The sequence below is a fragment of the Taudactylus pleione genome, unplaced genomic scaffold (assembly GCF_031769625.1).
Source record: "Taudactylus pleione unplaced genomic scaffold, aTauple2 ptg000280l, whole genome shotgun sequence".
Taxonomy (NCBI): Eukaryota; Metazoa; Chordata; class Amphibia; order Anura; family Myobatrachidae; genus Taudactylus; species Taudactylus pleione.
Genome location: NW_028284682.1, coordinates 489,680 through 516,621, shown reverse-complemented (window position 1 = coordinate 516,621; position 26,942 = coordinate 489,680). Strand labels below are relative to the sequence as shown.

The 26,942-nt window shown below is 46.8% G+C and overlaps 2 protein-coding genes across 3 annotated transcripts in view; one reads left to right on the top strand and one right to left on the bottom strand.

Annotated features, from left to right (window-relative positions):
* Positions 1-1,749, bottom strand: part of SUPT7L (SPT7 like, STAGA complex subunit gamma) — a 36,540-nt gene extending 34,791 nt beyond the window's left edge. Inside the window, exon 1 of the mRNA XM_088482015.1 lies at positions 1,609-1,749. The gene's annotated coding sequence lies outside the window, so the exon portion shown is untranslated. The remainder of the gene's footprint in view (positions 1-1,608) is intronic.
* On the top strand, positions 1,638-21,571 carry SLC4A1AP (solute carrier family 4 member 1 adaptor protein). 2 transcript variants are annotated; one of them, XM_088482014.1, is made up of 14 exons: positions 1,638-3,529; positions 4,458-4,650; positions 6,055-6,177; positions 7,195-7,255; positions 7,990-8,129; positions 9,528-9,688; positions 9,859-9,928; positions 11,038-11,227; positions 13,245-13,344; positions 14,008-14,194; positions 15,890-15,922; positions 19,318-19,379; positions 20,574-20,646; positions 20,763-21,571. In XM_088482014.1, the coding sequence occupies exons 1-14, from the start codon at positions 1,853-1,855 to the stop codon at positions 20,810-20,812; spliced, it is 3,120 nt and encodes a 1,039-aa protein (XP_088338140.1). In that variant the 5' UTR covers positions 1,638-1,852; the 3' UTR covers positions 20,813-21,571. The 2 variants fall into 2 exon arrangements, with proteins under 2 accessions (XP_088338140.1, XP_088338139.1); XM_088482013.1 differs by having other exon boundaries at positions 1,639-3,529; positions 15,890-15,973.
* The last annotated feature ends 5,371 nt before the right edge of the window (positions 21,572-26,942 follow it).

The window sequence follows — 26,942 nt, the reverse complement described above, 5'->3', positions numbered from 1 at the left end:
CGTCGGGCTCCCAACATATGTCTAATGACAGGCGTCGGCATATCGGCGCCTGTCTTTAGACCCTTGCCGGGACATGACAGTCGGGAAGCCGGCTGTCGGGATTAGGTCCGCCGGCTTCCCGACTGCATACCAATATGAGATAGATATATGATAGATAGATATGAGACATATAGATAGATATGTGATAGACAGATATGAGATAGATATAGGATAGATAGATATATGATAGATCGATATGAAATAGATATAGGATAGATATGAAATATTTAGATACGAGATAGATATAGGATAGATGGATAGATATAGCCCACCACGGCTCTAACTGTGTGGAGTTTGTATATTCTCCCTGTGCTTGTGTGGGTTTCCTCCCACATTCCAAAAATATACTGGTATGTTAATTGGCTCCCTATAAAATTAACCCTAGTGTGTATGTGTGTACATGTGGTAGGGAATATAGATTGTAAACTCTTCTAGGGCAAGGACTGATGTTAATGGCCAAATATTCTCTGTAAAGCTCTGCAGTACATGTGTGCGCTATATAAATACCTGGTAATAAATAAATATTAGATAAATTCGATATAGGCTAGATCAGTGGTCAGGGAACATAGGTAAATTACCCCACATGGGGAAAAAATGAAATTCCTGGGGGTAATGGACAGACAGGCGGGCATGCATATAAATATAGAATGATTCATATACATGCTCGGCTGTGCTGCAGGGAGGCTCTAAGGCGGACGCCCGCTGAGATGTTATTACCAGCTGGCGCCCGGCTCCTTCCCTGCAGCGCTGCGTTAGCCGGAGGCTGGAATTCTCTTCTGAACTCCAGCTTCCGGCTCTCCCCATGTGCACTATGGGAGAGACGTCATGACGTCTCTCCCATAGTTCCGAGGAGCAGCCGGGCGGACAGGACGGCAGCGGATGCAGGAGCGGGGATTAAGGTGTTTTTTTTGGGGTGGGGTTTATACAAGCGGCACTTCAGGGACATTATATGGGGGCACTACTACAGGGGCATTATATGGGGGCACTACTACAGGGGCATTATATGGGGGCACTACTACAGGGGCATTATATTGGGGCACTACTACAGGGGCATTATATGGGGGCACTACTACAGGGGCATTATATGGGGGCACTACTACAGGGGCATTATATGGGGGCACTACTACAGGGGCATTATAGGGGGTCACTACTACAGGGGCATTATAGGGGGCACTACTACAGGTGCATTATAGGGGGGCACTACTACAGGGGCATTATAGGGGGTCACTACTACAGGGGCATTATGCAGGGGCACTACTACAGGGGCATAACTATGGGCGACTACTACAGGGGCAACTATAGGGGTGCACTACTACAGGGGCTCTACTACAGGGGCATTATAGGGGGGCTCTACTACAGGGGAATTATAGGGGGGCACTACTATATGATTTCCTTCCTTTCAAATCAAAGGGGTAACGTTGCGTATCTAAATATATTGTGGGGTAAAAGGTAAGAAAGTTCCCTGACCCCTGGGATAGATAGCTGTGTGTCCCCCATGCTATGAGCACCATCCCGTGCAGTACATATATACAGTATACAGTGTTTATAGTGCCGGACGGTTCCTCTCACCCGGGATGAGGCTGTGTACGCGGCGCGGGGCTCTGGCTGGGGGACACTGATCCCTGCGCTCCCTCGGCTTCCGGGCTTCTGGGAAGCATCAGTGTAACGCGTCGCACCGGGTGTGACGTGACGACAGCATGTGACCGGAAGCTCCCAGGATATCCGGTGTGAGGAGGACAGCGGTGTACGGAGTGTGTGTGACCCGGCCGCGCTGAGCCCGGACCCCGGAGCCTGTGAAAGTGGCGCTGGACACATGGAGGCCGCTCGGCTGGACCCCGATGGCGGGGAATGGCCCAGCGTTTCCGGGGCCCTGGAGGTCGGGGATACCCCCCGGGGCCCTGAGACCCTCGCCCATGGCCATGCGCAGCCCCAGGTTCCCCGGGGGCATGAGAAAGCCCGGACTTGTCATCCCGGGGCCGGGAGTTCTGAGAGTGGGAGGCCCGGGGCCGTCGAGGGGCCCCGTAATCCCAGGGCCAGGGTTAATGAGGGGACCGGGGGTCATGGGGCCCGGGACTGTGAGGGGCATGGGGGGGATTCAGGGGCCAGTGAGGGGACCAGGGCTGGGGTTGATGAGGTCACAGGGAATGTCAGCACCAGGGGTATTCATGGGTCCTGGAGTCCCAAGGCCAGGGGTGGGTGCTCTGAGGGGCCCGGGGATCCAGCCTCTGGGATCGGTGAGGGGCATGGGGATCCAGCCTCCGGGATCAGTGAGGGGCATGGGGATCCAGCCTCTGGGATCGGTGAGGGGCCTGGGGATCCAGGCTCAGGGATCAGTGAGGGGCCCGGGGATCCAGGCTCTGGGGTCAGTGAGGGGCCCGGGGGTCCAGTCTTCAGGCTCAGTGAGGGGCCAGGGAATCCAGCCTCCGGGATCAATGAGGGGTCCAGGGATTCAACCTCCGGGATCAATGAGGGGTCCGGGGATCCAGCCTTCGGGGTCAATGAGGGGACCAGGAATCCAGCTTCCAAGAGCAATGAGGGGTCCGGGATTGCTGCCCGGAGGAGCCATGTCAGCCCCGTCTATGCCCTCCCCAGCAGCTATGAGGAGCATGAGCTTTCCAGGAATTGGACCAATGAGGTCACCAATGTTCCAAGGGGCAGGGCCGCAGACCAACGGGTTCCCGGGTCCCGTGGGGCTGAGAGGCCCCATGCTTCCGGGACCTGCAGGGAGGAGGGCGCCAAGTCCGGCACAAGTGGCAATGAGGAACCCAATGCTCTTGGGACAAGTTGCTCAAAGGAATGCGATGATGCAGGGATCAATTCCCCCAAGGAACTCCTTGACCCTGGGACCATCACCCCAGAGAAACAGCTTAATTCAGAACCTAGGAAGGGAGATGGGTCCAATGACTGCACCGTGGAGGGGGCCAAGGTTTCCCGGGGCACAGAACCCTTTAAGAAACCCATCGCTGCTCCAAGGCCAAACTGGAATGAAAAGACCCTGGAACAACGAAACAAACCAGCCTCCCCGCAGCTTCCTCCATCCGTTAGCCCTCGAGGGGCCGAACGGGAAACGGCCCAGGATCTCAGCCCCGGGCTTCCATCTGATGCCTACCGAGCCAGCCCTCCCATTCCCTATCGGGAGCCTGCCTGGGCCGGGAGGCCCGAGATCCTTTACAGCTTGGAGGTGCTGAAAGGCGGCAGCGTTCTGTCAACAAAGACCATAAATGACGTCAGCTGCACTGTTATTGGCAGACTCCCCGGGTGCCATGTCTCGCTAGAGCATCCTTCTGTATCCCGCTACCATGCCGTTCTGCAGTACCGCTCCGTCTCTGGTTCTGAACCGGATGAAGAACCTGGGTTTTATGTATATGATTTGGGCAGCACTCATGGTACGTTCATCAATAAGCAGAGGATTCAGCCCAAGACCTACAGCCGTTTTCGAGTGGGACATGTCCTAAAATTTGGAGGAAGCACTCGTCTGTTTATACTACAGGTGAGTGTTCTCTGCCTGTCGTTATGCTGACATAAACGTTTTCAATCTTTAAGAACAATTTTGATTAACAGGAAATATATGACCAGTGTACCACAAGTGACATAACTCATACTATTGACTATACATAGAGAAAGATGTGTCCATATACACCTGTGAGCGGCTTTGCATGTGATCAAGATGCAAAATTCAGGAAAAAGTACAAACTGCTACCCTTGGAGGAGCGTCTAAGTTGCGCCGTCTAGCCCCATATGGGGCAAAAATGTTATGTGAGTGAGGACACCTTTGTGTGACCGACACTTGAAGGTTTTGCTTATCTACAGCAAGGAAGGTGGGGAGGAGCTTATACATTGCCATAATGATGAAGCTATGTCCTCCCTTCATTACTCTCTATAATCATTCCCTGTCTGTGACAACCAGCTGTCCAGATAACCAGCCACTTCCGCACTCGTTGGCCCGAAGACTATCAGTGTGGAAGTGCCGTTCCGGTCAGCATTAAAGGTTCCAAGCTGGTCCGATGCTGGAGGGACCAGCATTGGGTGATGGTAACATAAGACAATAGTATGGTGTGTGGACACACAGTGCAACTTGCCTAGTGAATATTATATGGGGTTAAAGGGTTAGTATGTTGTGTGGGGTATAGGCTGCTATGTGGAGGCACAAGGCAGGTGAAGTGTGTGGGATTATTGGGCTAGCAGTGTGTTTGCAGGTCATTTGGGTGGTGGCGGTCATGTGTAGTATATTTTCATTATACATAGCCCACACCTTTGCTTACAGGGTTGGTTATGAAGTTATTATCTTGTTTTCATTATAAAAGTTTTTGGTAAATCGTGAGAACGGGGTTATGTAGGTGCACTGTAGTTCCCAAACGCCTCGCTGTGTTCCTAGTGTACAACAAGTGATGTGACCTTATGGTATTTTGTGTGTTCAGGGCCCAGACGACGACCAGGAAGCAGAATCAGAGATGACGGTAACTCAGATTAAGGAAGCGCGTAGACAGAGGGAGACCCTGCAGAAGAGGATGCTGGGAGATGACTCTGATGAAGAAGATGCCCCTAACGAGGAACAGGACAAGAAAGAACGGGGGGAGCCAGGAGCTGGTTCTGGCTGCATGTGGGGAATGGGTGAGCTGGGTTTAATACCTTCCTTGTATTCTCACTCCTAGGTTGTTGTTTTTTTCTTGCTGGGATCTACATCTGCATTTAGTTCACTTGGAGATTCCTAATATGAATATGAGTCTTTCATGCTGCACCCTGGTCTTTTTAGATCTCTTTCATCATACACAAGGTAACACACATGCTGATGAGCAGCCCTGTCACACATTATAGTTTGTGTGATGCATCCATTGATAGTAGCAGAATCTGTATGTAATGCCGGCTGTCGGATGCCTACTGTCAAAATACTGACAACGGTATCCTGATGGTTGGTATCCCGACAGGGGTCTGGTAAGTATGCTAACCCTCCCTTCTTCTAGCCTAACACTCCTCACCCCGCACCTTCACCCTCACCGTTAGTGCCTAAACCTAAGTCTCCCCCCTTCGTGCCTAAACCTAACCACCCCCGCCCCCCAGAGGTGCCTAACCCTAACCTCCCTCCATCAAAATCTAACTCTAACCCCGCTATGCAACCTAAACCCAACCTCCCCACGGCTAACGGCTAAGGGCACCCCGGACTTGCCTCTTTCGGGTTGGCATCCTTCTGGATTCCGGGGTCGGGATTAAGAATGGCGTCAGTATTTCGACGCCTATTTTAAGTCACTTGTCGGGATTTAGACCGGCGGCATCATAACTACATACCATGGTAGAGGTAGCCGTTATATCAGATACAGCCTATATTCAGTTGTAAGGGACTCTGTTATCAGTGGGGATTACGGGCCTGATTCACAGTTGTGCAGTAACCTGATGTTTGCCCAGTTGAGTGATTATCAGTCTGAGTTGCACTGTGCACGTCAAGGTACATGCAGCCAATCGTTGCTGCGAGCGATTACAGTAATGTACCATTACACGCGCACAGTGCAACTCAGGGAGCATTGAAGGGAGGTAACAGAGTGGCGGTAAAGAGCGCAGACTTGTCACGAGCGTTTCGGTGGCGTCACATACTGTCTTTGCGATCCCATGTGCAAGAAGTATTGTTCCTGCGTCCCATTTCCCACCCTCCATTCTGCGAGACCACAGGCTGTACTCCGGACAGCAACAATCAAATGATCTGCAACATTTTACGCAGATGCTTGGATTTGCAAAGCTTGCCCGATGGACGCCCCAATACATTTCCCGGTGGCTGCGACATTGCATAGCATCTGCGTAAACATTCGCAGCGGCGGCATTCGTGTACTACTCTCAATCAGGCCCTGCAATCCTTCTCTGCACCTTATGTCTTATACCTGCTTTCTCCCATCTATTACCGCAGGATTATAAAGCATGCTAATAGGATTTTGTGAGCCAATGTCTAATTTCTCCATGAATGAGGGTAATTCCCCGATGTTGCTACCCTCTATCACAGTACAGTGCTCTCACTGCCTGGTTTTGCAGGGGAGGATGCCATTGAGGAGGAGAATGATGAGAACCCCATCGCTATGGAGTTTCAGGAGGAGCGCGAAGCCTTGTACTTAAAGGATCCCAAGAAGGTTCTGCAGGGGTTCTTCGATAGAGAAGGTATGTCAGTGTTTATCAGAGGTGTTACCGCTGTGGTCAGATGGTAGAGGACAAATGCTGACACTGCGCCCGTTTCATAGTTATCAGCCCTCTAGATAACGTAGCACAGCTCTGCTCAGGAAAGGGGTGTAGGGGACGCTTATATGTTAGTGAAACGTAGCTTCTGTCCATTGCCGGGAGCAGCTTGTGTTCTGCAGGAGGCTTTGCTTGTCTCCACTTCCTGCCTCCGGTGCTGGAGCCAGTTTATAAGCCCCAGGACTCCATCAAAATGGCCACCATAAAAGCTAATACCTTTTCCTGTATTATATGTATGCTAAACATTCCTCCACACACCTCCTCCTACAGTGTTCATTCTAGGGTGGGCAGGACGGCTACAACTGAAAGGCACTCCTCTGCATGTGCCCGAAAAAGGGGAGTGGTCACTAGAAAAGGGGGCTTTGCCCTCTTTTTTTTTTTTTTTACTGCACTCTATACTATGGAGGCAAACGGTTGTCGGGAGTTACAGAGCTTTTCTCCTGGGCAACAGACTCCATAAATACCTGTCTATCTTATGGGGCCCATCCATCAGCGATGGATTGCCGCGATGTGGCAACGCGGGATCGCAGAAATCCAACATGTTGGATTTTCCCGATTTGACGATCGAGATCAAAAAATGATCGGGATCGTCAAATCGTCGACATTTAACATGGAAAATGTCTGCAATCCGGCGACGGATCGCAGAACATCGATGGTTTATCCGGTCTGTGATATGATCCGGTCTGTGATATATGGCCACCTTTAGTTTATGTTTAAAACTGATTATTGCACATGTTGTCTATTGACATCGCTTTAAACTATTTATTCTGTTTCCGTTCCTCTAATACAGAAAGATCTTTTGCTCCATAGTCTGTGGCCATAACAAATTTCTACCCTCCTGACTTTTATCATGTTATACCATTAGTAATATTGTGTGTTGGAGTCGTACACTATTAGTACATTGCGCCTATAAATGTCTCTCCCTTGCTTTGTGTCTGGCAGGAGAAGAGCTGGAGTTTGAATATGACGAGCGCGGCCCCGGGTCCTGGCTCTGCAGAGTAAAGTACGTCATGAAGATGTGTCCCTTAGATGGCTGGGTGGAAATGAATCTGTAAATAAATGTTCCTCTCCCTTCCTTACAGTGCGTGCACATTGCCTACACACCCACTGGAGGCGGCCGATTTGTGGACTGGACCAGTATATGAAAGATTACAGCCTTTCATTGGGTATAACTGGTTTCTGGTGCATATATAAGCTAGTGTTCATCCTAGCACCCTGCACCTGTCCCAACCCGTGCAGTTCCTCTCTCCTGCCTGGGCTGTCGCTCTATGCTCTGGTGCTTCTAGCGCACTCTGGTCTGTAGCTCAGCAGTTGGTTGCATCTGCTTAGTGTGCTAGAAGCACCAGACAGGAAAGTGGAACTGCACAGGTTGTGACAGGTGTCGGGTGCTAGAATGAACACTAGATTAGCTATATGTTCAGGAATAGTTATTCAGTGTACACAATGGCTGCCTCCGCTGTGCGTTGTACAGCGCTGTGGGTGGGGCGTTCTTCACGGCTGCCAGTATTGGTTCCATTTGTGTACTGCTTGCTGAATGCTTGTCGTACAATTATTTTGTATATGGATGCCGCTGACTTCGAAAGAGCGGAATATAGAAACAACAGGAAAACAAGTCTATTAATAGCCATTAATAAAGATATAGTGTTGTGTGGTATATCCATGCCATGTGTCCTTTCTGCTCTGGTGTGTTCCAGCAGATGTTATTTCTCATGATGAATTGTCCATTGTTACTTATAGATTGCCAGTGGATGATTCCTCGGGGAAGCAGCTGGTAGCGGAGGTCACACATTCTGGGAAGAAGAAGGACTCGGCCAGGCTGTGCGCTCTTGAGGCCTGTCGGATGCTAGAGATGAGAGGCTTGCTGCGGCAGGAGGCAGGTCCGTACTGTGGGCCTCATTCACTACAGAGTGCAATTCTGCTTATACGCAAGCACCGCAGTTGCTAATATCAGCGTTGCTATATGTGTGCATTCACATTGCGATCGCAGGCAGACATAAGGACGCCCACTTACCCTTACATCCGTATACTAGGGCAACATAGCGAAACCATCGGTAACATCGGACCCATACGCACACTTGAACAATCTCTGACCTTACTCAGAAATTGCTAACAGCCACGCACGCTATCAGTGCTATGGCTGCTTATGGCCATGCAGTGGATAATTTGTGCACGCCTCTGCAACGGTGTTGCAACGCACTGGCACGCCAGTGTTTAGCCGGCCCCGTCACCACCCACAAATGGCACTTCCTGTTCCTGTCAATCACTCTGCTCTGGGTCTGCATAGCCTCTGCAATCGCAGTTCCGAGTGCAATTGCTAGTTCGCACGCTGCGATGTATGCAACAATCGACCAAGCGTGCGTTTTAGCAACCGCGTTTCTTTCTGAAATCAGGCTCTATGTCCTGTAACGTTAGTACTGTACATGAACAGTATATAGCAGCTTCTAGTGTTCCTGGGCGGTGTCACAAGTTGCCATCCAGAAATAGATGAACTATACAGAGCACAGGATTCACAGTAGTGGGAGACCCGGGAACAATAGATCCTTGTGAATCACTAGATCTGGCAGAGATACGAGCCTGCATCAGTGGCTGCTACTGGAACAATGCTTGTTGTTAACAGATTATTTTAAAAGGAGCGGGTGATGTGTTGTAGTGATATTATGTAGACTCATTGCTTTACTCCATATTATTTTAACAGAGGATTTACCAAAACAGGAGCTAAATAATATGCTAACTAATTAAATCTGTCCATACAATTCTTTTAAGGCTGCTCTAGAGAAGAACTTCTCTTTGCTTCATTCTCCTAGGTTAGAAGTCTGGGGCTTGCACTCAAAATGGTGTATTAACACACAGGTGTGATCAGTGATATCACTTACTAGTGTTCATTCTAGCACCCTGTACCTGTCACAACCCCTGCAGTTCCTCTTTCCTGCCTGAGGTGTCGCTCTCTGCCATGGTGCTTCTAGCACACTCCGCTAATGCAACAAACGGATCAGAGAGTGACACCCGCAGGCAGGAAAGAGGAACTGCACTGGTTGTAACAGGTGCAGGGTGCTAGATTGAACACCGAACTTGGCGGAAAGATCTGAGCCAAAACTGAACCGCTGATCTCTACTTAGTATAACTGACATCATGTGCTATTTTTGTGCTATTCAAGCACCTTTGTTTGTGCAGTGTCTTAAAAACTGCATTAGCTTGCGGAGCTGGCACAATTCATGCTCTCCCGGTGTCTGGTTAAGCGAGCATTTTCTAACCTGACATCTGTGTTCTGCTTTTAGTTGCACGGAAAAGAAAAGCTAAACGGTGGGAGGACGAGGATTTCTACGACAGCGACGACGACACTTTTCTCGACCGGACCGGAATAGTGGAAAAAAAGCGCCTGAGTCGCATGAAAAAAGCTGGGAAGATTGGGGATAAACCCGAAACCTTTGAATCCCTGGTGAGCGATCGAAGTGGCGATTTTGCCATTCCGGCTGTGTGCTGTTTCAGGGGTCTTATTCTGCTATAATCTGTATTTTGTCTTTGTTGCTCCAAGTTTGGATAAAATGTATTATAGTGAGAAATATTGTACCTGTGTTTTTTTGAAAGATTTTTTTGTTCCTTCTTTAGACGGCTAAACTGGAACTTGTTGAAAAGGAGATTACAGAGATAGCAGCTCGCCTGAAGACCACACAGGCAGGTAATACAGCGCGGACTCCCGTACCTGCCAGAGGCGGCCAGTAATAGCAGAGAGCTGGGAAACGCAATGACTGTCACTTGCTTCTTCATTACTTTTCCTATGTCATTGTTGTTTGGAGGAAGCACAGCATAGCAGTCATTATTACCCTTAAGGTGCGTACACACTGGGCGATTATTACTGAGCAATTGCACGATTCCGACATCGTGAAATCGCGCACAAATCGTGCACCCTTATGTCGGAAACGACCAGCGATGCGTGCTCCCGCTGGTCGTTTCCGACATTGTGCATCGCCTGAACATGCAGCACAATCTGACGATAACGACAGATCGGCATGTTCAGGAATGATGGACAGTGCCTGCACTGAATGACTGAGGTTCGGTTAAAAGCTTTTTATATGTAAAAAACAACCTAAAGTTATGCAGTGCGGTACAGTCTGCGACCACACTACAACTATGCAGTGTGGTACAGCCTGCGACCACCCTATAGATATGCAGTTTGGTACAGTCTGCAGCCATCCTTTAGTTATAGCAGTGTGGTACAGTCTGCGACCACCCTACATCTATGCATTGTGGTACAGTCTGCGACCACCCTACATCTATGCATTGTGGTACAGTCTGCGACAACCCTACATCTATGCAGTGTGGTACAGTCTGCGACCACCCTATACCTAAGCAGTGTGGTACAGTCTGCGACCACCCTATACCTATGCAGTGTGGTACAGTCTGCGACCACCCTATACCTGTGCAGTGTGGTACAGTCTGCGACCACCCTATACCTGTGCAGTGTGGTACAGTCTGCGACCACCCTATACCTGTGCAGTGTGGTACAGTCTGCGACCACCCTACAGCTGTGCAGTGTGGTACAGTCTGCGACCACCCTACAGCTGTGCAGTGTGGTACAGTCTGCGACCACCCTACAGCTGTGCAGTGTGGTACAGTCTGCGACCACCCTACAGCTGTGCAGTGTGGTACAGTCTGCGACCACCCTACAGCTGTGCAGTGTGGTACAGTCTGTTCCTGAGGTTAGTGGAGTAAGTGACCATTTATACCCAGTTTTGTCAGTCCAGTCTTATAGCAGGAGATGTCAGATACTTGTTACTTTCGCTCCAGGTACGGGACAGAATTCTGCCCAGGACCCTCTGGATGCCTTCATGACCGAAATAAAAGCCGGCAGCACCTTGGACAGCGTGACCCGCAAGAAGCTGAACTTGCAGTCCTTGGAGCTGAAGAAGGAGCAGCAGAGACTGAAGAGTCTGATAAAGATTGTGCAGCCGGTGAAACTTCCCGAGCTGAATCCTAAGTAAGTCACCGCCATCAGCATTCCCAGCACATAGCGGCCTCCGACCCCAGGGAAATCTTCTGTGTGGCTTCTCTCCTATTTATGCCTTGTAAAACCGTTTTGGAGAGGTGATAAAATACAGTTATACTTCCTGTAATTTCACTGGGGCCTGAGTGTGATCAGGAGACGTGTCCTTATCCTCTATGGTGCAGTTACCGTCCGATCAAATCATTCACCTGTCACTTAGTGTTAGCGATGAGATCATACGGGAGGAGATTAATGGCGGTGTTGGCACTCGGGGGCAGCTGCAGAAAACTAACAATGTATCCGAAGGCATCTGTCTGTGAGTGCGTTGCACAGTGGCTTATGTTGAGATTGGCCAATTACCAGGGCAGGTTAATAGTCCAAATAAGGCGGCGGGTTTGCTTGGCAACATTGAAGATAGTGTTCAAATGCAGTGTTTCAGTTTTACTTTAAAGGAGGACAATCTAAGATCTATCTCTGCAACGCACTAATATTTACACTGATATGTATTTAGCGGGTTGGGTATGAAATCCTAATACCGACAGCGGCATCCCACAGCCATAGGTATGAATAATGTTTTTCTAACCTCTACCCTTACCCCCCCCCAGTGCCTAAGCCTAAACACCCCCTCCCCGCATCCTAATCCTAACACTACCTCCCCGGTGCCTAACCCTCCCCCTAGTGCAGGGACGGGGAACCTCAGGCCGTATAAGGCTTCGGAATCATTTGGTCTGGCCCTCTGAGTTTTTTTCTGCTGGTCTCATCTAGCTAGCAGGGTGCCTAGAATGGAACCCTGCAGCCAGAATCTATACAGCAGTGCCACCTGGAGCGTCCTTAGGACGCTTCAGACGGTAACACCGCTGCGCTTACAGCTCCCCGGAGCATCCTCAAGATGCTCCAGGCATTGCTGTAATCACAGGCGATTGTGGCCCGCCCCTTTGCGAAATCACACGGCGGCGTGACCTGCACCTGGCCCACAAATAATGTTATATATATTAAAATTGCCCTCGGCAGAAAAAAGGTTCCCCACCCTTGCCCTAGTGCCTAACCCCGCACTTTAACACCCCGATACTTACCTTCGGGATGCCGACCTGTCTGCATTTTGGCGCCGGTATTTAGACCGTCTGCAACCTGAACGCCGGGATGCTGACTAGATCCCGTATTTAGTATCGCACATCAGAGAGATAAATCAGACTATATACTTTTATGCCCAGCGCACTGAATGCCTTTATTTACTTGACTGGCATGGCCATTGCTGGTGTCAGGACTGGTGTATTATTTTGGTTATACATGGACTCATCCGGGGGCATTTGGTGACTATGCATTGTTTTCTGGCCATAACATCAGGATGTAGTTATTATCCCAGCTGTCGGATTGCCGGCACAGGAATACTAACACCAATCAGCATCCTGATACTAAGTAGGGGGAGGGTTATGCACTAAGGGTTAGGTTAGTGCCTGGTTCTGGGGGGGGGGGGGGGGGATTTAGGGTTAGACTTGGGAAGGGGGGGGGGGGGTTTGGAGGGGGCGGTATTGTGACTCAATCAGGATGCTGGCATCTGGATTATTACTGCCGGAATCCCGTCCCCGACCCATAACATCTTATAGCAAAGTCCTATTTTTATCAAATCCACCGAACATCGGCGACCTTGGGTCCTGCAGTTCAGCGAGTTGGTAGCCGGTGAATGCAGTGAAATATGTAATCTAGTTGGACATCTCCTTAAAGGCACACCAGTTGTTTGTACACTGGGATATACATGAAGTGGGGTATTATATAGGGCGGGCGCACAGGTAATTTTAGATATATGCTTGAACTAGTCGCAGCTGATTAGACTTTGGCTTTAATTGTGTAACCTGTATTGGGAAAAAGTATCCATCAGATTGTGGCTGCTATAAGGAGAACTGGACGCTGGTTCTCTGCATTGAGTATAATCTGCCACATTGCAGGCAGCATAGCGGGCTGGGGTCCTGTCGCCCAGCTGCGCCAACACTCATCTGTTTCCTCCTCCTTTCAGCCAAACGGATCAAGACCCCAAGACAAAGAAGTTGACATTACCAATGTTTGGGGCTATGAAGGGAGGGCGCAAATTCAAGCTGAAAACTGGAACAGTTGGGGTAAGACTGAGATTTGTTTCATTAATTCCATTTTTTTACATCATTTGTGACTCCAGCAAGACTGTGCAAAATACAGATGAGAACTGTTAGTATATTAAATCCCATAATATATATCTGTATGTTGCATATGATGTTTAAAGTATTATTACCATTTCTTTGTCGTATTATGTATTTATATGGCGCCACAAGGGGTCCGCAGAGCCTTACAAAGTACAGACACTAGTCTTCATTCGAGCACCCTGCACCTGTCACAATCCCTGCAGTTCCTCTTCCTTTCCTGGGGTGTCGCTCTCTGCTCTGCTGCTTCCAGCACAGTCTGGTCTGTATCTCAACAGTTTGTTGCATCATATGAGTGTTTTAGAAGCACCAGAGCGGAGAGCGACACCCCAGGCAGAAAAGAGGAACTGCATGGGCTGTGACAAGGTGCAGGATGCCAGAATTAACACTAAGAAACGGTATGAAGAAATCTAGATAAATTACATAGTGTCCCAATATTACACAGCGCTCTACAGAAATTTTTTAACCACTCATACCAGTATATATTTGTCATATATGGTGTAAACTAGCTGTGAATCTCCTAAAATATATCTATATTTTTTTTGTGGTTTCTTTTTTTCCGTCTTATACAACTGTACCCCGTCCACCCCCGACACACACACACAGAAATTGCCTCCAAAGCGGACAGATCTCCCTGCCAGCCTGTTTACAATGAAAGACGAGTCGGAGGAAGAGGAGGAGGAAGAAGATGGCATGAAAGTGGACAGCCGCTCTGAGACGGGACCACCTCCGAGTGAAGCTCCTGAACGAAGCACCAGCTCAGACCCTGCGCCTTGCGTCCCGCACACTCTAGGTAACAAAATTCTGGGCAGCTTAGTGTATTAGAGTGTAATCCTCACCATATATACACACTCAGTGGCCAGTCATCAGGTACAACTTTCTAGTACTGGGTACTAGGGCAGACCGTGGAACAATATGACGACTTTGGGGGAAGGGTTCAACAAAGTACTGGGAACATTCCTTAGAGCTTGTGATCCTTGTTGATATATTGGCTTCACGCAGGTTTGTCAGACACACATTCGTGCTGCAGATCACCCACCGATCCCACCACGTCCCAAAGGTGCACTACTGGAGTGAGGTCTGGTGACTGTGGGGGCCATTGGAGTACACTGATCTCATTGTCCTATTGGTGGTACAAGCGTGAGATGACGTGGGCAGTGTGACATGGCGCGTTATCCTGTTGGACGTAGGATGGACAGACTGGCCACAAAGGGATGCAAAAATTCTCAGGTTGTGGCATTTAAACAATCTCAAATAGTATTACGGGGCCTAACGTTTGGCAAGAAAACATTCCCCACGCCATTAAAGCCACCACCAGCCGCCTAACATTTTCATGAATTACTGTTTGCACCAAATTCCCCACGCAACTGCCACTCGCAGTAAACTCTGAAGATTGAAAGTGCTGATCTCCTGGGATTTTCATGCACAGCAAAGATTCTGTAATCACTCTGTCTGGCACCAGCAATCATTCCACGATCCAATTAATTTAAATCACATTATTTCTCCATCCTGGTGTATGGTCTGAACAATAACTGAACCACTTGACCACACCTGGATGCTTTTTACTGCCACATATTTGCATTAACAAGCAGGTGCACCTCACAACATTGCGTGTGTGTGTTTGAATGCTTGTTCCTAGAGGCACTGTGGCTGAAGTCGGCACTGCTGTAATACTCAGTCAAGAGACCTATGCTCACATTGTACTCGCCAAATACCCCATGAACACTCCCAGCTCTACTTTATATTAAAAACTAGGTATGTTAGTACCACATATTACAACACATAGGGGGCATATCCGGCAGGTGTGAGATTTTTGGTATTCAATTGGGTGCAAGGTTTTGATCTTTGTTTTTTGAGTGCCTCTAGAACAGGTCTTAATTATTCCTTAAAATATGGAAATTATTGCCACGTGCTCTGGAATCCTTTGTACCCCCCTCCATTCTCTTCATTGCTTCTCTATGGAATAACCCTTCTGCTGTCATTCATATATATGATGTAATAGACAGGCTTTGTCTCGGGAAGGGTGATTATCCCCACAGCCTCACCGTTCTGCTACATGTGTTGGGTATGTACGTAAAGAAATTCTGACGTCATCCCCAGTAAATTGTACGATTCCCGGTGCTGTAACTTAGGGGGAGATGTCTCAAGCCTTCTAAAAGAGAACAAGTGGAGAAGTTCCCCATAGCAACCAATCAGCTTCTAGCTATCATTTTATAGAATGTACTTGATAAATAATAGTTAGAAGCTGGTTGCTACGGGTAACTATTCCCGCTATAGTGTGTAGAAAGTTTCTTAGAACATGTCAGGGAAGCATGCAGAGCATGGCTTGGCAGCACTGTAAGTAAATGTTCCTCACTACGTATACTGATTGTTTAGCAGTAACATTGCCATATAAATGAGACTGTGTGGTTCACATGATGTAATATATATATCTTCTATCCAGCACATCTGTGATCTAATAATGCAGTATATGTTGTTTTTCCTGCAGATGCAGAGGAGAACGTAAAGGAAAGTGCTGAGGGTACAAGTTCCAGTAGGAGGGTCCCTGCCCCAAAAGGCCACAAATCTCCCGGTGCGCAGTCATCGCTAATGTCCTCGTTCCCCCCATGTATTATGCTGGATGTAGAACACTTCCATGAGTGCCATAAGGAGTTTGGTCACAGTTGTTTGTTTGCACATTTATGGTGCCAGTACGATAAAAATCCATTCTGTTTATGGACTGGTAAAGGGACCAGGCATTTGCCGTATCGGTTATATTAGACAGGCAGAATTTAGACACTCAAAATATAAACCACACAATGTCGACAGGTAACAATATTTAGACAACCAAAATGTCGACATGGACTAGATGTTGACAGTCAATATGCAGACACTCAAAATGTTGCCAGGGACATAATGTAGACCATTAATATATAGGCAGGTTAAAATGTAGACCATTAATATATAGGCAGGTTAAAATGTAGACCATTAATATATAGGCAGGTTAAAATGTAGACCGGGTCAAAATGTCGCCATTTAAAATATAGACAAATTATATAGTCGACGCCATAATATCGACAGTTCTAATAAAATAGCTCAGACGCTGCTAAAAGCCAGTGACTAGGACGCCTGTGACAGCCACCAGGCCAGGAGCAGCTAAATAGTTACATTTATAAACAAATATGCATGGGCCCCCCTCCCTATATCCATTACCAACCCAGGATCCCTCTGCCTGGGCTGGTCTTAGATAATCGGAGGTAAAACGCCGTGGTACTGGTTTTCTCAATTCTCGGGGGTAAAATGGCGTGGTACTGGTTTTCTCAATTCTCGGGGGTAAAATGGCGTGGTACTGGTTTTCTCAATACTCGGGAGTAAAATGGCGTGGTACTGGTTTTCTCAATACTCGGGAGTAAAATGGCGTGGTACTGGTTTTCTCAATACTCGGGAGTAAAATGGCGTGGTACTGGTTTTCTCAATTCTCGGGGGTAAAATGGCGTGGTACTGGTTTTCTCAATTCTCGGGGGTAAAATGGCGTGGTACTGGTTTTTCTAATACTCGGGGGTAAAATGGCGTGGTACTGGTTTTTCTAATACTCGGGGGTAAAATGGCGTGGTACTGGTTTTTCTAATACTCGGGGGTAAAATGGCGTGGTACTGGTTTTCTCAATTCTCGGGAGTAAAATGGCGTGGTACTGGTTTTCTCAATACTCGGGAGTAAAATGGCGTGGTACTGGTTTTCTCAATACTCGGGAGTAAAATGGCGTGGTACTGGTTTTCTCAATACTCGGGAGTAAAATGGCGTGGTACTGGTTTTCTCAATACTCGGGAGTAAAATGGCGTGGTACTGGTTTTCTCAATTCTCGGGGGTAAAATGGCGTGGTACTGGTTTTCTCAATTCTCGGGGGTAAAATGGCGTGGTACTGGTTTTTCTAATACTCGGGGGTAAAATGGCGTGGTACTGGTTTTTCTAATACTCGGGGGTAAAATGGCGTGGTACTGGTTTTTCTAATACTCGGGGGTAAAATGGCGTGGTACTGGTTTTTCTAATACTCGGGGGTAAAATGGCGTGGTACTGGTTTTCTCAATTCTCGGGAGTAAAATGGCGTGGTACTGGTTTTTCTAATACTCGGGGGTAAAATGGCGTGGTACTGGTTTTTCTAATACTCGGGGGTAAAATGGCGTGGTACTGGTTTTTCTAATACTCGGGGGTAAAATGGCGTGGTACTGGTTTTGTCAATACTTGGGGGTAAAATGGCGTGGTACTGCTTTTCTCAATTCTCGGGGGTAAAATGGCGTGGTACTGGTTTTCTCAATACTCGGGAGTAAAATGGCGTGGTACTGGTTTTCTCAATACTCGGGAGTAAAATGGCGTGGTACTGGTTTTCTCAATACTCGGGAGTAAAATGGCGTGGTACTGGTTTTCTCAATTCTCGGGGGTAAAATGGCGTGGTACTGGTTTTCTCAATTCTCGGGGGTAAAATGGCGTGGTACTGGTTTTTCTAATACTCGGGGTAAAATGGCGTGGTACTGGTTTTTCTAATACTCGGGGGTAAAATGGCGTGGTACTGGTTTTTCTAATACTCGGGGGTAAAATGGCGTGGTACTGGTTTTCTCAATTCTCGGGAGTAAAATGGCGTGGTACTGGTTTTTCTAATACTCGGGGGTAAAATGGCGTGGTACTGGTTTTTCTAATACTCGGGGGTAAAATGGCGTGGTACTGGTTTTGTCAATACTCGGGGGTAAAATGGCGTGGTACTGGTTTTGTCAATACTTGGGGGTAAAATGGCGTGGTACTGGTTTTGTCAATACTTGGGGGTAAAATGGCGTGGTACTGGTTTTGTCAATACTTGGGGGTAAAATGGCGTGGTACTGGTTTTCTCGATACTCCAGGGTAAAATGGCGTGGTACTGGGTTTTTCTAATACTCGGGGGTAAAATGGCGTGGTACTGGTTTTCTCAATACTCGGGGGTAAAATGGCGTGGTACTGGGTTTTTCAGTAACCACCACTGGGCTGAACCAGGCGGAGGGCTAACACTATAGCAGGGAGACGCACAGCGTGGGGTACCCCTGCCATAACGGCAACCAGCCCCAAACTGGTCAGCTCGGGGCTGGAATTCCTCGGGAAGTGGAGACACAAACATCAAAAAATAATATATTTTTCATTTAATTATTTCACTGCTCCTAGTCTGGCGGCTCTCTCAGGCGTCTGTGCCGCTGGCTTTTATCACAGGCTGTGTTATCCTATCATGACTGTCCCTTGTGCCAGCCAACATTTTGTTGTGGAAATATTGACTACGGTCAGCTGAGTCACCACAGTTTGCCCCCCTGTCCCCCATACTTATCCCGTTCCCGGTAGGGTCCTCCTCCTCCTCCTAGGTCTGTCCCATCCCCCCGGCAGTGGGAGCCGTTGGCCTGCGAGCGCCCTGGCTCTCTCTGCGCATGCATGTTACAGATGGGACAGACCTTAGCAGATTATTAAATAGATCCAGTCATATAACACAGTGCTTGTTCACTAATGTTCCACCCAGGCAGCCTAACCTGATAAGTCTTCATACGGTGAAAGGGGAAGTTCACATTTATAGAGATCTTCCCCTGTTTCTATTACATACGCACACGCACGCACACACGCACGTGTCACCACAAGACTACCTGGGAGAGTTCACCAGTCTCCCACAGGACTTGATAGTGTTCAACAAAAGTATCAGCCAGGCCATCCATTCTCCTACTGAAGCCACCTATGCATGATAAAAGCAATATATATATATATAGATATATATAGATACTACAGCAATATACGGTATTTATTTAATCATAGATCCAGTGGTCAGATTGTAAAAAAAAATGCTCATTAACCTAAACACGTAGTGTCGTAGGGCCCATCATCCTCCCACGGGCTCTGTGCGCTGTTGTGGTGACCCGTATGTGTGTTCCCTTCCAGTGACACAGACTGAGGAGATCCCTAAAACGACAAAGCAGAAGAAGATGCAAGGCCCGAGCCGGGTGAGTGTCAGTCTCACGTACATCATAGTGTCTGTACTGTACCTGGGGAATTTGTAGTATTTTATTACAGCTGGATTATTATCCCAGGTTTCTACAAATGTCCTTTTTTATTGTTTTTCTTGAAATATTTAGAGGCGCTCATAGGAACATTTTTTTTTTTTTTTATCTTACTGTGGGTAACAGTCTGCTCTCGGTAATATCTCCAGCTCCATTAGCCATGCGCTGTGCCTTCACAACAGTAATAACGAATTAGTAATTATAGTGACACATTGCTAAGCCTGAGGTAATTATAGCTACATGTGGTGCACAGAGATGAGGACCAATGGGGGGAGGTGTGTCAAGCATTCCAAAGAGTGGAACCAATCCGCTTGCGGCTATCATTTGTGAAGTCCCTTCTATAAAATAAGTAGGAGCTGACTGGTTGCTATGGGCAACTTCTCCACTCGTTAAGGTTTGATAAACCTCCATCGAGGTTACAGAAATGCCAGAAATTGTCTCCATGTCCTGATAGGGAGGAAGATGGCGTGAATGGTATTTTGGCCATGAGACTCTTTGGGCAGGTTGGATTTCTGTGCCTTTCACCTCTTCTTTTTTTTTTTTTACCTGAAAATGTGTCTTAGTTAGGATGTGACAAGCCACTTCACGAGACTGCACTGATTAATTTGATACGTGACACTTGTATACCTGTATAGGAAGTGCTACCCTACAGCGGCCGCTGCTTTTTAAGAAATTTTTATTTTTTATTTTTTTTTTTTACATCAAGTTCCGCTGCACAGAATCTCAGTCGCAAACAGATATACAAGTGCGGCATATCAAACCTATCGGTGTAGTCACATGACGTGTTTCCGGACGAAAAAGGCGCTCGCCACAAGACGACTCGCACAAGACATGGCGGCTCACTTGCGGCTAGGTGTACGAGGACACATCTGGAATTCCTGTACTAAACCGGGAAGATTTCAATTTCCGATTGTCCGACCAAAAATCTCCAGGCCTTTGTAAGCTGTGCCTGTTCTACTCAAACCAGGAGACGCGCCTTGTGCATTATTGTGGCGGCGGAAACATGGCCCCGAGATAATGCTCAAAGTTATTAATATAAATAAAAAGGAATCTGGATACGTTTCCGCAGACTTATGTTTGTTTTAAAACAAATCGTTGTTTTGTTTTTTTTAAATCACTATTTCTGAATCTTTGCAGCCCCCACAAGTTGTTGTTTCATCAAATTACCCTGAAGATGACCCAGATTATTGTGTGTGGACCCCGCCTACAGGTACCCGCTGTGCAGACCAACTTTCTACCCGATAACCGTGAAACAACAATGTTTTACATTTCAAATGTATCAAATTCACTGTGCTACATGCTGATTCGTATTATTTTCTTCACCAGGGCAAACCGGAGATGGGAAGACCCATTTAAATAAAAAATATGGCTACTGACCATCTCACTCCACTAAACTTGCCCAGCGGGACATCGGTCGCCGTCAGGTGGCTCGGTCAGTCTCTGTTCCGGTTTTCTGAATCTTTTTGAGACTTAACGCTGGATTTCCTGAGCCACCGACACGGACTACGTTCCACCGTTCGTTTACCTCCGTTACTGTCACGCCGACAAGTCCGATCCATCTTTAAATCGGCGATGAAATGGTTCAGTGAAATGTGATCGCTCTAAAGCGTGTTTCATGGACCCATTTAAAATGCTGGTTTTCCAGATTTTAACGGGAAAGCGCAATGAAAACGGCGAGAGAAGTCTCAAGACTTGTGTTTTAAGACCATTCACTACTTGTCCACCTGGTTCTAATTTATATTTCACCCCTGTACTCTCTGCGCAGCCGTGACGCCATTGGCGGGGAAGCCGAGACGTTGAAATGCCAGCGTCTACAGATACCGGTTTGGACGAGGGGTGTAGCCTCCTGGCAGGACCATTGCGCACTGAGCCACCGCCTGTAACTAAGTCGCCAATTTTTGTTTTACTGGATTCACGTGCTTCAGGTCTTTTTATAATAGACTTATTAGAAGGAATACCCTAGACAGACCCCCACCCTCTCCCCTTCCCCACAACTCCTATAGGACTTTGTTATTGGTGTGGAGATTTTATTTTTGTGATTTAAACTTTCTTTGCCACCTTGTACAATGCTGAAGCTGTAAATACCTGTTAAGTTTGTAGCCTTGTTTCTAAAATAACATAAATATGTGAAATTATTTTGTTTGTTTCTTGGGCGTTTGTTTTCAAGGTTGTGCTTATTATTATTATTTTTTTATTTTTTTTTTCTTTATTTTCATTTTTTTGTAAAAAGATGAAACCTACTTAAGCGTTAAGGGGATATATTTACTAAAATGATCAAAGCAATGTAATTAAATGCTTTATCATTTGGGGCTTTGACAAGCCCCTGGTTAGTAAATATACAAATAAGAGTGAAAAGATTTGTAAATACTGGTGCAAAGAATATAATAGTTCATTATAGCGGTCATTTTCTAGTGCTGCCCAAATTAAAGCAAAAATGCGTTTGCTATGGGCAACACCAAACTTTTCAACAGATAGGTTAAATGGACAATGCTATTATGTCCCCCTTTTATTTGTTTATTGCAAATATTAAGGGTTGAATGTAGGACGATTTTGTGACAAGATTTTATCTGGTTTCTATGAGATTGCTAGTGATCCATTGTTGGACCTCTTTCCCCCACAGTTCATTTATTTAATTTCAGTGCTTTCCTTTTCATTTTATAAAATTGTTTTAACGTTCTCATAGTAACCGACCCCTGGCTTAGCAGGAAAGGTGTGTGTGTGTGTGTGTGTGTGCCATTTCATATGTGTATGTGTGTGTGCCATTTCATATGTGTATGTGTGTGTGCCATTTCATATGTGTATGTGTGTGTGCCATTTCATATGTGTATGTGTGTGTGCCATTTCATATGTGTATGTGTGTGTGCCATTTCATATGTGTATGTGTGTGTGCCATTTCATATGTGTGTGTGTGTGCCATTTCATATGTGTGTGTGTGTGTGCCATTTCATATGTGTGTGTGTGTGCCATTTCATATATGTGTGTGTGTGTGTGTGTGCCATTTCATGTGTGTGTGCCATTTCATATGTGTGTGTGTGTGCCATTTCATATGTGTGTGTGTGTGTGTGCCATTTCATGTGTGTGTGCCATTTTATATGTGTGTGTGTGTGCCATTTCATATGTGTGTGTGTGTGCCATTTCATATGTGTATGTGTGTGTGCCATTTCATATGTGTATGTGTGTGTGCCATTTCATGTGTGTGTGCCATTTCATGTGTGTGTGCCATTTCATATGTGTGTGTGTGTGCCATTTCATATGTGTATGTGTGTGTGCCATTTCATATGTGTATGTGTGTGTGCCATTTCATATGTGTATGTGTGTGTGCCATTTCATATGTGTATGTGTGTGTGCCATTTCATATGTGTATGTGTGTGTGCCATTTCATATGTGTATGTGTGTGTGCCATTTCATATGTGTATGTGTGTGTGCCATTTCATATGTGTATGTGTGTGTGCCATTTCATGTGTATGTGTGTGTGCCATTTCATGTGTGTGTGTGTGCCATTTCATATGTGTGTGTGTGCCATTTCATATGTGTGTGTGTGCCATTTCATATGTGTGTGTGTGCCATTTCATATGTGTGTGTGTGCCATTTCATATGTGTGTGTGTGTGCCATTTCATATGTGTGTGTGTGTGTGCCATTTCATATATGTGTGTGTGTGTGTGTGCCATTTCTTGTGTGTGTGCCATTTCATATGTGTGTGTGTGTGCCATTTCATATGTGTGTGTGTGTGTGTGCCATTTCATGTGTGTGTGCCATTTCATATGTGTGTGTGTGTGCCATTTCATATGTGTGTGTGTGTGTGCCATTTCATATGTGTGTGTGTGCCATTTCGTGTGTGTGTGTGTGTGCGTGCGCCATTTCATGTGTGTGTGTGTGTGTCATTTCATATGTGTGTGTGCCATTTCATGTGTGTGTGTGTGTGCCATTTCATATATGTGTGTGTGTGTGCCATTTCATATGTGTGTGTGTGTGCCATTTCATATGTGTGTGTGTGTGTGCCATTTCATGTGTGTGTGTGTGTGCCATTTCATATGTGTGTGTGTGTGTGCCATTTCATGTGTGTGTGCCATTTCATATGTGTGTGTGTGTGCCATTTCATATGTGTGTGTGTGTGCCATTTCATGTGTGTGTGTGTGTGTGCCATTTCATATGTGTGTGTGTGTGCCATTTCATATGTGTGTGTGTGTGTGTGTGCCATTTCGTGTGTGTGTGTGTGTGCCATTTCATGTGTGTGTGTGTTTGTGTGTGCCATTTCATGTGTGTGTGTGTGTGTGTGCGTGCGCCATTTCATGTGTGTGTGTGTGTGTGTCATTTCATATGTGTGTGTGCCATTTCATGTGTGTGTGTGTGCCATTTCATATATGTGTGTGTGTGTGCCATTTCATATGTGTGTGTGTGTGCCATTTCATATGTGTGTGTGTGTGTGCCATTTCATATGTGTGTGTGTGTGTGCCATTTCATATGTGTGTGTGTGTGTGCCATTTCATGTGTGTGTGTGTGTGTGCCATTTCATGTGTGTGTGTGTGTGTGCCATTTCATATGTGTGTGTGTGTGTGTGCCATTTCATGTGTGTGTGTGTGTGTGTGTGTGTGCCATTTCATGTGTGTGTGTGTGTGTGCCATTTCATGTGTGTGTGTGTGTGTGTGTGCCATTTCATGTGTGTGTGTGCCATTTCATGTGTGTGTGTGTGTGTGTGCCATTTCATGTGTGTGTGTGTGTGCCATTTCATATGTGTGTGTGTGTGCCATTTCATATGTGTGTGTGTGTGCCATTTCATGTGTGTGTGTGTGTGTGCCATTTCATGTGTGTGTGCGTTTGTGTGTGCCATTTCATGTGTGGCCATATCTTGAGAGGACTGAAAACGACTCTGTAAGTAAGCGGCAGAACTGATCCAGAGGGAATCCATAAACCTGTCTGACGCCTCCCGCTAAGATGGTCATAAACCAGCAAATCATTTTCCCAGCGTACAGTACAGTCGCTCTTGGTAAAGTCCTGTAACCGGAATACTTCTATACAGTTGCTCCTTTAATGTCTACAGTAATGGGCAGAAGGGGAATATTAAAAAAAAATTGTTCCTTTTAACTAAAATGCTTATAGCGTCTATATTGCTTACACACTACGAGGCAGACATTTTGTTATGTGAACTCTGATAATGGGATTGTCGTCCTTTCATCCACTGCACCCCATGTAGTGTTAATTCCAGCGCCCGGCGCCTGTCACAACCCCATGTGGTTCCTCTTTCCTGTCTTGGGGCCTGTCACTTGCTGCTCTGGTGCTTCTAGCACACAATGCTGATGCAACAAACTGCTGAGATGCAGACCAGAGTGTGCAAGAAGCACCAGAGCAGAGTGTGATGCCTCAGACTGGAAAGAGGAACTGCCTGGGTTATGACAGGTGCAGGGTGCTAGAATGGACACTACCGTGGATAGAAGTCAGGCCGTGCCTCAGTGATACTCCAGGCTCCCGGCCTCTCAGCTGTGTGTGAGTGATGGCTCCACTCTTCTTCCTCTTCCCTGGAGTTGTGTGTTATCATGTAACATTCTATGTACACAGCAGCCATTCAGCAAGAACTGATAATATGTCATCTTTGTATCACGCATGCAGCCTGACCTATTACACCCCATTTTCAGGTTTGGAGGTAACTTCCACAAGTTTTGGAAACCTTTGTAAATGATTTCGGCAGGCACTTGGCTGGCGGGAAGGGTCATGTGTGCAGTAGCTGGCTCTCGCTGCCCTTAGGTCCCCCCCTGTGACCTGTTCACCGTGGATAGTGGATAGATTGTGAGATCTGCGTGTACACCCATAGTAATAGAATTGGTAGGATGCAGTTGGTCAACTTTGCAAAACAGGAACATTCCTTTAACCTGTTGCATTTGTCACTTCAGCATGTCGCAAGAACACTTACGTGTTAATTAAAATTATAGTCCTTGTAGCGAATTTAATTAGTACTCTGATGGGGTTACCACAGCTTGGAAATACCCATGGCCTATTTCCATATTTACCCAAATGTTCCTGTGAGTGCTAGTGCTGACCCCTAGATGGCAGCAGAAGGCCAGATTCATGCAGAGCTTCCGTCTTCCTCACTGCCTGGTGCCTGTGCACCCTCATGTAGCCAGTATCCTGCCCTAAGACTTGTACACTATTGGTTTTAAAGGGCAACCGATACAGTAGATCATTATAATTGCTCTCCATTACGCAGAGAACATGTTACTAATGCAAGGGGTTAAGTCCGGTGGAGTAGTATTTACAGTATACATACAGACCTATTATCACTCGAAATATGTGGTCAGGGAGGGGACCAGCCACTTGTCATTGTGGACGGTGACTGCACCTAATCATTCATACGCCCTCTCCGGTATTAGCCTCACACTTCTTGAATTTTGTGGGGGGGGGGGTTGTTTTGTTTTTTAAAATGCAGCCTGTGAATGTTGGAACTAGACTGCAACAAGTTAATTAAGATAATAGACAGTAGCAGCTAAAGTTCTCTATCGCAACAATATTTATGCATCATTCAAATATACAGCAGCCAAATGCTCTTAAGTGTAACGTACATTAAACAAGTCACCTGACCAATCACATGTACATGAACTTAACATTTCAGCCAATGAAATAAAGTCCCATCTTATCGGTTTTCTCAGTCCTTTGAGCTTACGTCAGAGTCTGTGTTATCTGTGAAAGACCACTGGAATGAGACATGATCTACATTACAGGAGAGTGGGGAATTATTTGTATGTTTATGGCGTTTACCTTTTTCCCATTTTATTATTATCATCCTTTATATGGCGCCACAAAGGTTCCACAGCGCCTTACACAGTACATAACTGTTTTTCTTGTGTGCTCATTTAATAGTATTACAAAACAATGCAGGACAAGGACATGGTTTATACACATCGCTACATAACACAAGCAGCAGGACATGAGCAGCCAGGTATTAGGTGCCGTTGTGGGGAGTTAGGAGTAAATGATACTATAAGTAGGGGGAGGAGAAGCACGTGAGGGACGAGGGCCCTGCTCGTGAGAGCTTACACTTCAGTGTTCTCCATCAGGATCGATTTTCAAGGGCACTTGACACTGCTTTTCTTTTGTCACCCGGCACAATCCTGCTCCAGAGGTCTGACGACCAAAATCAGAATCACGCTGCGCTTACGTTACGGTGACAGGCCCAGTAACAGATCCCTCCCCCGTCTTTAAGCGGCAGGACGCGGTTTGAAACGCAGGGTCTATCGCACAGATGGTAGACTGAGAGTACGGACATGCACTGTGTCTCAGCGTACGTTTCCGGACTCCGTTATATCTACTGTATGTCCAGCAAGCAAGAGTCTTCAAAAACTCTTATCTGTGTCTGGCCAGACTGCACTGCCCCCCACCCCGCTGCTTCTTAATGCCCCAGCCCCCCCCTGCCTGGCAACATTTTCTGGTGAGATCACAGTGTTTACATCACAAACAATCCTCGCGGCCTGATAATTGGCTCAGACAGAAGTCTTATAGGTTTCTGCTTCTTTGAG